A 13014-nucleotide genomic window follows, 5' to 3' on the forward strand; every position below is an offset into this window, starting at 1 on the left:
AGTGAATTAATTCAGTGTTTTGGTTTCAAGCTATGGATCAGTAGTAGAAACCCCTGGGTCTATCCCTGGAACAGAAAAAAAAAAAAAAATCAGGTAACTAGATTCTACTTCAAAACCTCTCCTAATCAACAAAATACACAAGCTCCAAAATGATCAGAATAATTTCATATTTTAATCCCAAATTAATAGATAATTTTCTTGTATTAAATATATGCTAGGAGCAGACTGACTAAAATGCAAGGAGAAGAATGAAGGATGAGATTAAAACCACCACGGGTAACTAAATAGAACATTCCACATTCCACCACAACCAATTAAACAATTCCAACATGAATAACAGTGGTATTACTACATGTTACATACAAATAGAAAACAGAAATCTCTTCCTCTCTCATCCTTGCATCCCCTTGACTTACCATTAAAAATCCTCATGAGTAGTTAAGACACATTCTTCCCTATGTCCCCCCCACTACTAAAAATAGAAAAAATAAAGCTACAACAATTAACAGGCAAAAACTCAAAAGTGAATGTGAGAAAAGACAGAACAAGATGAAAGAGAGACCTTGGAACATTCAGCCCTAAATGGGATATCTCCATCAAATCCCTCTTTTCAGGATCCAGGGAACCTGGCAGAAGAGGAGGCAGAAAAAGTGTAAGAGCCAGAGGGGATGAAGGATACCAGGAAAACAAGCCCCTCTAAATCAGTAGTTCTCAAGCTGTGGGTCATAACCTTTGGGGGGGTCAAATGATCCATTCACAGGGATCACCTACGACCACTGAAAAACACAGATATTTACATTATAATTCATAATAGTAGCAGAATTACAGTTATGAAGTAGCAACAAAATAATTTCATGGTTGGGGATCAGCACAACATGAGGTGTGCATTAGGAAGGTTGAGAACCACTGCTCTAAACCAACATGATCAAAGCTCATATGAAATCACAGACTGAGGCAGCATGCACAAGGCCTGCACCAGGTCCTTTGGTTATATACTAAGGCTTCCAATGTAGTGTTTTTATCAGATTCCTGAATGTGTAAACAAATGTGTCTGTTTCTTGTGCCTTTTCCTGGGCTTTTTTTCTTTCTGTTTATTTTGTCCAATTCCAAAGAGTTACCTTATTGTATTTTATTTTATTACCATCCTTTTAAAAGACCGCTTTCTAAAGAGAAACAGAAAGAGAGTGGATCCAGATAGGGAGAAACTAGGAGGAATAGAGGAAGAAGAAACTGAATCAGGATATATAACATGAGGGGAAAAAAAATCTATTTTCAATAAAAGGAAAAAAGAAAAAATTGTCACCGTAATTTTATAAATTGGAAAACCAATATGCACTAAGTAATATAGGGGAAACATTAAATACAGCTGTGAATAAGGTTGAAGAAAGTGAGCAAACCATAATACATCATTTGATTTACGTGAATACTTGAAATGTGATTATCTAGTATTTGATACACATTAATGGAAGGAAAATAAATCAAAGTATTAGCAAAGAAATGTGAAAATTAAAGGCAGTCACACAAACACAGTATTTTTGGCTCAGCAATAAAGAGCATTTACAAAGTCTTAAGAAGCATGAGGTGGCAGATCAGTGAGAGCAGGCCTGAGGAAAAGTAGTGCTATGCTAAGAGCCAGTCCTCAGCCAGCTTAGCAGAGTCCCCAAGAGTCCTTATAAACTGTTTTAAAATATCTGAAATTAGATGTCATGATACCAGACACACGGGAATAAACAGTAGAAGGACAAAGCTTTAAAGAAACTAGATATGGCTGTCACCTCAGAGCAAGCTTAAGAGAAAGGAGCTACTTTTCTTTTCTTTCTTTTTGACAGTAGTATTAGTTTATTACAAGAATAATAAAATAATAAGAACTTCCATTGGGTTATGTCCTCTGCAAATGTTAGGATACAGTGGATGGTTGTCTAGGTAGTCTATGTTTTAAAATCACAGTGCATTATAACAAACCTGGACTAAATATTAAAATTATGTCTTGATTTTACTAAAACTATTATTGTATTCTTAGTAAAGGGGAAAAATCTACACAGATAAAATTATGTACCCTTTCAGCTTTAAGTTGCAAAGTATTTACAATATGTAATGGTACTGATTTTTCAAATACCAAGTGGATAACTGGCCAATACTCTCTAAAAACCCATGCTAAAGAAGGTAAGATCTGGGGGGGCTGGAGAGATGGTTCAGTGGTTAAGAGCATTGGCTGCTCTTCCAGAGGTCCTGAGTTCAATTCCCAGCAACCACATGGTGGCTCACAACCATCTGTAATGAGATCTGGCGCCCTCTTCTGGCATGCGGGCATACATGGAGGCAGAATGTTGTATACATAATAAATAAATCTTAAAAAAAATATTAAAGAAGGTAAGATCTACCCAAAACATGGAAAGGCTTGACCCACATGTATTCTTCATGACATTCTAAGGGACAAAGGATAAAACCTTCTTTGTAGTTTACTATAGGGTATTTCTCTCAAAAAATCCTATAAAAACAACACTGACCTATTTCTTGTGATCTATAGTTGTGATTTACTCTAAATTAATGGCATTATCTAACATTATTAAAATCAAGGAGAGAAGATTAATAAAAATTACAACTGTGAGTCATGAATATGGAAAAAATCATATAAGGAGAAAATGTGAGTATATATTTATCCACCAATAAGCTAAGTCTGTTTTTTGATTTGGGATTAATAATGTATCTTTTTAAAAAAATCATTTCATTTTAAGAATTTATACAAGGTATTATCTAAGAAGTGTAGTAGTAGTGGTGGCAGTAGTAGTAATAGACAGGAACATGAAACCATTAAGTTTCCCCATATCTGTTCAAATCACCTTCAGAAACAGATTTTTACCGACAAAAAGATACTATGTTGTTGCCCTAAGGATCTTAACCTGTTTGAGAAGCCTGGTCTTGTGAGACCCCTAACAGTAGGAGTGGGGGCTGTCCCTGACTCTTGTGCCTGATTTTGGGATCACTTTTCTTCCTGCTGGGTTGCCTCCTCCAGCCTTAATAGGAAAGGACATATCTAGTCTTATTGCAACTGGATATGCCATGTTTGGTTGGAGGTAGGTGAAGCTGTGAGGGGAGGAGGGAAGAAAAACTATGGTCAGGATGTAATATATGAGAGAAGGAAAAAAAAGAAAACAAAAAACCCCAAAAAAAGATCTTAACCTCTTCTGAAACTTGGGTTTTTTCACATGAAAAAAACTTAAACAAGAAAAAAAAAAGAAAAGGTAAGCATTAAAAATGAAATGTGGAAATGTATACATTGAAATGGGATGTTCGCCCAGGTGAAATTTATTTTAAAATTTATTTTATTTATTATTGCTATTGGGGCAGCACATGTATTCCATGGATTCTATGTAAAAGTCAAAGGACAGCTTTCTTAAATGAGTTCCCTCCTTAAACCATGGTTGCCATGGATTCAACTCAGGGGGAGACAAGTCCTTTTACCTACTAAGTCATCCAACTTTGCATGCAAATGGATGGAAATAGAAAACCTATTCTGAGTGAGGTAACCCAGACCCAAAAAGATGAATTTGGTATGTACTCACTCATAAGTGGATTCTAGACATAAATAAAGGTCAGTGAGCCTATAATTCGTGATCCTAGAGAAGCTAAATAAGAAGGTGAACCCAAAGAAAAACATATAGTTATCCTCCTGGATATTGGAAGTAGACTAGATTGCCAGGTAAAAATTGAGATCTTGGGGGTGGGGGTGGGGTGAGGGTAAGGGGAGATGGGGAGAGAAATTGAGGAGGGGAGGATGGGGAGATCCTGGGGGAATGGGATGGTTGGTATGGAGGAAGGGTGGATATGGGAGCAGGGAAGAAGATATCTTAATTAAGGGAACCATTTTAGGGTTGGCAAAAGACTTGACTCTAGAGGGGTTCCCAGGTATCTGTAAAGATATCCCCAGCTAGTCTTCACTTCTAAACAAGTTTCTCTAGAAGTCTTTATTTTAGCCACATGTATACATATGTGTATGTGGGTATGTACATTTGAGAGCCTGTGACTGTGGAGGCCAAAAGAGTACATGGGAATCCCCTAGAGCTGAAGTTATAGGAGAATGTCAGCGACCTACCATGGGTGCTAGGATCTTTACTAAGATCCTCTGCAAGGACCAACATACGCTTAACCACTGAACCATGTTTCTAGCCCATCAAATACAATGTCTTAATCACTACGAGTATTCCTTTTCATATCTTGACATCAATTTATTTTTTTTACTTTAAGTACCTTAATCAATTATAAAAAAGGAAAGTGGGGAGAACAAGGGAAGGAGACAGCATGAATGGGAGAAAGGAAAGGGAGATCAGACTTAATTATCAGGAAATATAGTCTAATAAATATTCAAAGTAGTAATGATTGATATAACCCTATGTGATATACACAATTCATGGTCTAAATAACAAGTTCACATCAAGTGTTCCTAAATATGATTTGACAAAAGGGATGTCATGTTGCAGTGACCTCCTAATTCCTTGAAAATTCGAAACTCAATCTAGAAGAGGAAATCTTCAGGGACACATATTAAACTCTAACCACTAGGCACAAAAGACGAAAACTCATAGTCTATGCTTTACCAACTACCAGCTGGTTAAACAGTGTCTTGTTTATACAGCCGCGCCACAGTCACCTGTACTCTCCCAGGAATTTTCAGGTGCAATGAAGTGGGTCTACTTTCTATCACGGGATGAGCATTTAGTGTTCCCTTTAAATATGAACTTTATGTCCTTCAGGTGGTACTAGGTATTTTCAGTTGGTAGTAGATATTTTCAGTGGGTACTAGGTACTAGGAACTAGGATTTTCATTTAAAAAAAAGTTATTCAATAATAAAAAAAATGTTATTTATTTGATCCTGGAACTTCTATTAGATGTCTTACCTTACCATCCCATGACCCTGCCAACTTCTCTATGAGCCCAGGTATTTGGGGTTTTCTCCTATTTCAACTCTATTTTCTAACACTTCTGATAACTTTTCTTTAAATATATCATCATAATTTTACTGTATAAAGTTTTACTGCGTAAAGATCCCTTTCCTACAACACAATGTGTTTCACGTGAGTCACACATCTCCATCTCTTGGATGGTTATTCATGGTTATTCAGGGGAAGGATAGGTTTTCTTTTCCTTTAGTTATCCTTTCCCTCCAGCTTCTTTTATTCCATTATTTATTTTGGCATAAACTTATCATCTTATTTTTACTGCTAGGGACTGGACTCAGGTCCTTCGCTTTATCATTGAGTTACATACACATTCCTTAGATTTAATCTTCTCTTTTCTTTAGATCTTAATTGATTTATTTTGTAATTCTTGAATCAGGCAACACTTTATTCTCTAAAAAAGAACGGGTGTACCAAAGATGCTAAGCAAAACAGGGAGATTTTATGAAAAGAAATGGTACTTTAAAAGAATGTAAAATAAAGAGTTCTGGAAACTGGAAATCCACAATCAGGGCGTTGACTAATTTCCAGCTGGATTCTCAAATGGCAGAAAACAAAGAGATCTTGCAACTAAATCTTACCGGTTCTCTACAGAAGATCAAGATCCATGGGTATTTACTTACATTTAGGAATTAGGGTACTAGGATTATGAGATGCTTTATATGTCTGACTAACCTGATTTAGTTGTTTTCTTGGGATACGAAACTCACTTATTTTTCATTCAGAATTCCACATAAAAAATATCTTCCAATCTTTTGCCCAGAGAGCAAAAGCCCAAGTTTGGAGCCCAATAAAAAGAAAAACAAGGCAGCTGACATCCTCTTCCACCATAACCTTTGGTACCCTTTCCAATTTGGTTTCTGAATCCTTCCCACATAACCCTAAAAGTCTGTGGACCCTTTTTTTCTATCTGTCCTGACAAGATTACCAAGATCATTCTGTCTAATTCCTAGAGCAAGACAGACAAAAAAGACAAAAAAAAAAAAAAAGGCAATGGGAAGGGGAAAAAGTCCTTTTCCTGGATTCTCTTTCTTTCTAAAAGTCAAGAAACTTTTTAAGTCTGAATCCTAGCACTGTACCTCAGTGGTGGAGCATTTATTTACCTGACATGCTCAAATGTGCAGCACTGTTAGCTCTGCAAGTCTAGGAAACAAGGCAAGAACAGGAACCAGGGTAAGAGTGTAGTCACTCTTACCTATATACAACATCAGCTATTAAAATTCTGGTGCTAGAATCCATGCTATGATTATCTATATAAATTATCTATGGGATGTTAGAAAAATCACAAAATTCCTGATCTTTCCTCCTGGTCATCTGAAACTAAAGTGTACGATAGCCAAATACAATGTTCTAACCAGACCAACTTGTTCCTCTGTTCTTCTTGTTGGACTCTTTGTCTCTGACAAATGGCACTGTAGCTGATAATCTGAACAGCAACACTGTTGATTTTAGTTAACAGGATTAGAAACAATGGTGCTTTTTCCATCTGAAATCAGGACTTACATTGCCATGAACCACATTTGGCAGAAAGTTTACTCAACATGAATCAGACCACATGATGCTGTTAGGTCATTAAACTCTACTCCAAAATGCTCTGTCTCAGCAAAGAGATGACTGAAAAGTAAGGTATACCCTTAAAATATAAACCACAGAAAGGGTGGCACACATGTTTTAAGCTCAGAACTAAAGTATATCCATACCAAAGTCTAAACTGAGTTGACAGATTGATGAAAAAAAATTTATGATTGCCAAAATAGCATATTAATAAATACAAGGGGAAAATAACCAATTGCTAAAAGCACAAGAAAAGATAGATATATTTCCTATGTGTTCAAGTGATGACTTTAACACTCAAATGATAAAAGAGAATCTGGAGATGACTCATCAGGTAAAGGCTCCTGGCACAAGCCTAACCACCTGGAGTCACAATGACCCGCATGGCAGAGAGAACCAATGTTGTCTGCTGTCCACATTCATATGCCACAGTGTGGACTCTCTCTCTGTCTCTGTCTCTGTGTCTGTCTCTGTGTCTGTGTCTCTCTCTCTCTCTCTCTCTCTCTCACACACTCTCTCTCTCTCTCTCACACACACATTTTAATATGCATAAATTTAATATAAATAAAATTTAATAAGAATGTTTTTAAAATAAAATGATAAAATATAGGCCTAAGGAGATGGCTCAGTCAGTAAAGTCCTGCTTTGTAAGCATGAGAACTTGAACTTAATCTCTAGAATCCACTTAAAAAGCCTAGAGTCGGGGCATGTGCTTGTAACTCCAACAATGTGAGACAGGAGTATTCCTGGAAGCTTGCAGGCCAACTATTCTAGCCTACTTAACCAATGAGAGACTGTCTCAAACAAAAGGTGAAAGTCATCTAATACATGACACCCAAGGTATTCCTCTGACCTTCAGACCCTCATAGTCAGTATACATGTGCACTACCGTGAACACACACACACACACACCAAATAAATAATGATAAAATGTAATAGTAAACTTTAGTGGTCTTTCTCTGTATATATCTTCATTTCTTTGCCCATTTCCCTTAGCTAAAGTATTTTAATTTTTGAAATATCTTCATTCTGACGTGGACATGGCTTCTTCCAACAGGTCTTCCAGAGTCATACGTTTAACTACTGTTCATTCTACATCTCCACAATGTTTAGGAACGTTTTTTTTTTTTGCATGGTCTGCTTTTACTATCACTCAATTCAATTCTATCATTAGTTCTACCTTCAAAGTATCTCTTCAAAAAGAGGGCATATTTTCTCTACTTCCATCACATATCTAACCCAAGACAGTAGTTAGAATACTAGGAAAAAAAATATAGACTGACAAGCTTCCAACAAGAGTGAACTTATAAAATCTAAAAAGACACTTGAAATGAGAAAAACATATGTCCAACTTGAAGACAGCCACAAAATGGTAATGAATGGTACTTTATTAGATGCCAAGGTCTGTAGCATGATATTTAGCAGTCTTATGATAAAGACCCTGCTTTGGTAGCACATGATTAGCATCCCAGCACTTGAAAATCTGATGCAGGTGCACTGGGTTCCAGGCTAGTCTTAGCTACATACACACTGTGAGATTCCATCTCAAAATAAATAAATAAGTAAATCAGTGATTAAAGTCTAACTTTCAAAACTGCAGTGGTTCTTCCCTATCGCAGCAGTAGCCCTTCACCACTCCTAGCCACTCCCTCTTTCTCCTACTCTGCACTGCCCAGGAAAGACTCATTCCCAGGTAACCTGATGAGATCCTACTTTGTTTTAAACCACTAAATGTTCTTTAATAGTTTATTACTCTTTTTTTAAAAAAAAATCCTATATAAAAATCATTTTCTAAATAGACTAACTTTTTTATCCAATAATAAATGGTATGTAATATATATAATGCAACTCATAGGGGAGAAAAACAAGTTCTATTTGTTTTGTTTGAGACAGTGTCTTGGGTAGCTCAGGTTGGCCTCTAACGCACTTCATAACAAAAGCAGGTCTTGAACTCCAGATTCTCTTGCCTCTACTTCTCAAGTGCTACAATTGCAGTTATATACCACCATGACTAGCTCATTTAGAAAAAAGCATAAGTGATGAATTTTCTGTCAGATTATAATAAGATCACGCCATAAACTAAACTATCAGTGTCTTTTAAGCAAAAAATATCCTTTTGTATCTGTGTAATTCTTTAAGTCTTTTCTTATGTATGTGTATATATATGAGTGTGTACATGTGAGTACATGTGCCTATGAGGTCAGAGGTCAATTTAGGGTGTCTTCTGCAATCACTCTCCACCTTATATTCTGAGATAAGGTCTCTCAATAAACCCTGAGTTCATCAATTTGGCTAGACTCTCTGGCCAGCCAGTTGTTTCTAGGGATCTTCATTCCTTAACCCTAGTCGGTACACGCTGTCATGTCATGATTATACATGGCGAAGGAAATCAAACTCAGGCCTCATCCTTGCTATTTCCCCAGCCCAAGTCTTTTCTTTCTTTTTTTTTTTTTTTCGAGACAGGGTTTCTCTGTGGTTTTGGAGCCTGTCCTGGAACTAGCTCTGTAGACCAGGCTGGTCTCGAACTCACAGAGATCCGCCTGCCTCTGCCTCCCAAGTGCTGGGATTAAAGGCGCCAAGTCTTTTCTTGAGTGGCCTAGAATTCTATCAGTGTATAAGAACCAGATATAAGGAAACTGACTGTTGCATACTCCTTTTGGGAAGAACATTATATGGAAATTCAGTCATGCGTATGTTCAAAGCTGTCCACAAAAACACTGACTAGAAGTGGACATATATAGAAAAAATCGATGTACATGGACATACAAGCAGACATATCAGTTCAATAATGCAGGTAAATAGTAACAGTAAAAACACAAAACCTCAAAACAACCTCAAAATAAACTGTTTGCAGATGAGGTGTAACTAAGACCATAATTAATAATTTGGCAGCAACAAAGCTGTTTCTAGATATAATATCATAGCAGCTAGATGGAATAACAGATTGGCTAACTTACCTGTGTACATAGTGGAGCTGATGAACTGAGTCAATGGCTATCACCATCTCAGCCAAGTAAAACCGAGCCATGTCTTCAGGCAATCTATCTTCAAATTTGCTGAGCAGAGTAAGTAAATCCCCACCAACATAATAATCCATAACCAGGTACTGTGAACAAAAATAAAATGTACTTAGTAAATATTATGGTAAAAATTAATATATTTACTGTATTCTGTGGTCAACTAGGACTAGGCTGAATATTTATGAAGGTTAATTACTTGTGTGGTTAGCTCACCTTTAAGTATATAAAATAATTATCATTAATAATAGTAAGACTTCTAGATTTCATAAGCAATGAAACAAAATTTTAAAGTTTAGTATAAAAGACAGGATTACAACTTTTGTTGCTTTTGTCCTTTGCCAAGAAAATAACAGTATCATTCACTTCCAGAATGGGTTTTTCTCAAATATAAAGTATACCCAGATGTGTGTGTGTGTGTGTGTATGTGTGTGTGTATGTTTATGTACCAAAGAAGGAGAAGGTATATAAATGAGAATGTTCACCAGACTCTCTGAATGATGACAGATGATGTTATATATTTTGCTATATTTTAGATTGTTTTTAAATATTTATTACTTATACATGTTCATATGAATATGTACCACTTGGCATACCTTGATATTACAATGATTTTATTTTTTATGAAGGTTTACTTACGTTTATTTTGAGTACTAATGAGTGCCTGCATATATGTCTTTGTACCACAGTGTGCCTAGTTCCTATGGACATCAGAAGAGGGTGCTGGATCTCCTGGAGCTGGAGTTATAGGCGGTTGTAAGCCACCATGTAAATGCTGGAAACAAAAAACAAGTCCTCTGCAAAAGCAGCAGGTTCTCTTAACCACTAAGCATCTCTCCGGCTCAATGATAATTTTACTACGAGATGAAAATATTTCAAAGATATCACTGAGCTGATTTTATGATTTAAATTTGGCTTTAAAAATTCTTTTATTCTGATACTTGCATGCATCTCAGAAAAACTAATTTTTTTATACTTAAAGCCTTGAAATTAGGGAAATTATATTTCAAGTACTGATCTAAAACTTACTTGCAGTATTTATGAGGCCTAATATATAACTAATTCTACCATGAAGCTTATAACAAGTTAGTATAATGTAATAAAATTTTACAATATTATCGGGTTGCAAGAAATGGAGTTATGCAGAAAAGACTTTTATCTCTTAATTTAAAAAAACTTCAATGAGAAGTGTAGCAAGAAAAGATTTTAAGGTACAAAAAATGTGCAATTAAAATAAACTCTAATATTTATGTACAGAGAGTCATACAATATAACTCATTTCTTCAGTATATATTTACTGAGTGTCACTTGGAATTATTATGTACCAAACACTGCATATATGCCTATGGGTTAAAGAGATGGAAGGCCCTACATCAAGGGCTTTTCCTTTGACAGGGTACTCAATTCTTATTATAACAGACTCATAAAATATATAAAAATGTACATACTGAATTGCTAAAAAAATATTATTTTAATTTTTTCTATTGATGGTCAATATTAAAAATGAGGCTTCCCAAGCTATCTATCTTTTAAGAACCAATATCTACATACTATTCTATGCTTCCTTTCATTACATAAACCCCAACCCTATTCCTTCCTAAACTATCAATGTGCTTTACTTAATTTTTTCAGTGATAAAGACAGAATAAAAACTGATAAATATGCAAGTACTCCTACATTTTCTTGCCTCCTAAATTGAGTTCACAGTCTTCCTTTCCTTTGTTCTCAGGAGTAAACTAGCAGCTAACACATTGAAAAAAAAAAGAGGAAATCCACAAAACTGTTGAGAAAAACAGATCAAAATGAACCACACCTTCAATGACAGTTTGTCATTAGAGAGACAAGATATTGATTCACACTGATTAGCTGAAAGTCATTCTTTGGATCTAATTAAACAGATTGAATTTAATCACCAATGTCTTTTTGGGTCTACTACCTACTAACTCTGTCTCCAATCTATTCCTATCCCTATCCATCAACAGCATCCTAATTCAGATCACAGCCACTCTGAGGTATTTACTACTCCAGACTTATGATAACATGGGTAGATTTCCACAACAACAGAAAACTGAACCCAGACTAGAAGAACAATAAATGCATTCACCAATTCAATAAACAATTTTAAGAATACCTACTGTGTGGTAATATCATACTTATCCAAAGAAGGTACAACCAAACAGTAAGACTATACCTTCAGAGAATTTATACTCTACACAGAAACACAAATTCATGACCAATCTCTGAGCATCATAAATATACCAGCAGGAAGAAATATTGGGGATTGCTTTAAGCTCTTAAAGAATTCAGCCAGACATAATGGCCCAGCTCAATAATCCCACTGAGTAGCTGAGGCAAAAGGATCACAAGACAAAGGCAGCCTGAGGAACTTAACAAGATCATTGCAATCTTCAAAAACTATTTAAAAATCTAGAGATATAGCTTTGTAGCAGAGCTTTACCTAGCATGCATGAGGCACCAAGTTCATTCCCCAGTGCCAGGAGTATAGGAACAAAAAAAGAATCCAACTTTAGAATTTGGTTCACTGATTTTTCTAAAACTTATTTTTGTCAGGATATAAAGACTATTTTCTAATTATCTAAACTGATCTGGTAAGTAATCTATTGGAACTCTCTTATTTAGACAAAAGGGGGAGGTGCTGTGGGAACACCTTCAGTCAATGACCTTTAAGATATTAGCCCATTTTGGGTGTGGTCTCATGTACTATAAATGTAGACAAAAAGTGTGCATGGGTCCCTTGGCTGCTGGATTCTATTCCAGTTCCCCATTCACACAGATCATGGCTTTTTCTGTGAGTCTACCCCTAAGTAAGGAAAAAAAAAAACTTTATTATACTCCATTCTGGGCTAGTGTGTGACTATTTTATTGTAAGGTACAACAAAATGTCACCTGAATGCCTGGGGCAAACAGGCATGGCCTGCCAGCCACTTTGGGTCCTTGTATGCCCAACTGGGGTTAGGAGTAAAGTAACTGAGAGCATGCCTGCTGCTCAGCACCCATGCCTGGGAAAACAGCTGGATTGGGTTGGCTAGGCATGCACAGGCAGGAAAGCATGGCAGATTCCCACTGCCATATACAGAGATATTACCAGGCCATGCAATGCATTGCAAGGAAAATGTAGCTTTTACTTGGACAAAAAAAGGGTTTATGTGCTCCATAGTGCTTCCCAGAGTTGAGGTTTTGAGCATGGCTCCTACCAGGCGGTCCTAGAGCTGACTGTAAAGGTACCTCCGTGATACTGAAGGGCTGAGAGAGGTGGAACAAGCTTCCAGGGCCATTGTGACCACACTATTTCCCATTTTAAAACTCTCCTTGTCAGAAAAGGATTTCAGATACACAATAGGACAGATTCAAACATAAAAGACCTCGGAGGCCTGATCTTAGGCGCCAGGAGACCTAGCTTTGGGGTGAGTTTCTGGCCCCGCGGCGCCAGCCTGGGACGGGGAGCTCAGAGGTTCCTTGGCCCCCC

The 13014-nt window shown here is 36.6% G+C and overlaps 1 protein-coding gene across 15 annotated transcripts in view; it reads right to left on the minus strand.

Annotated features, from left to right (window-relative positions):
* Window positions 1-13014, minus strand: part of Cdc42bpa (CDC42 binding protein kinase alpha) — a 218968-nt gene that overhangs the window by 115575 nt on the left and 90379 nt on the right. For all 15 annotated transcript variants that reach the window (XM_005348974.3, XM_026779693.1, XM_026779691.1 and 12 more), the window contains exon 5: window positions 9468-9616. In XM_005348974.3, coding sequence (XP_005349031.1) covers window positions 9468-9616 — 149 coding nt within the window. The remainder of the gene's footprint in view (window positions 1-9467; window positions 9617-13014) is intronic.

Source organism: Microtus ochrogaster, chromosome 6 (assembly GCF_000317375.1).
Source record: "Microtus ochrogaster isolate Prairie Vole_2 chromosome 6, MicOch1.0, whole genome shotgun sequence".
NCBI lineage: Eukaryota > Metazoa > Chordata > Mammalia > Rodentia > Cricetidae > Microtus > Microtus ochrogaster.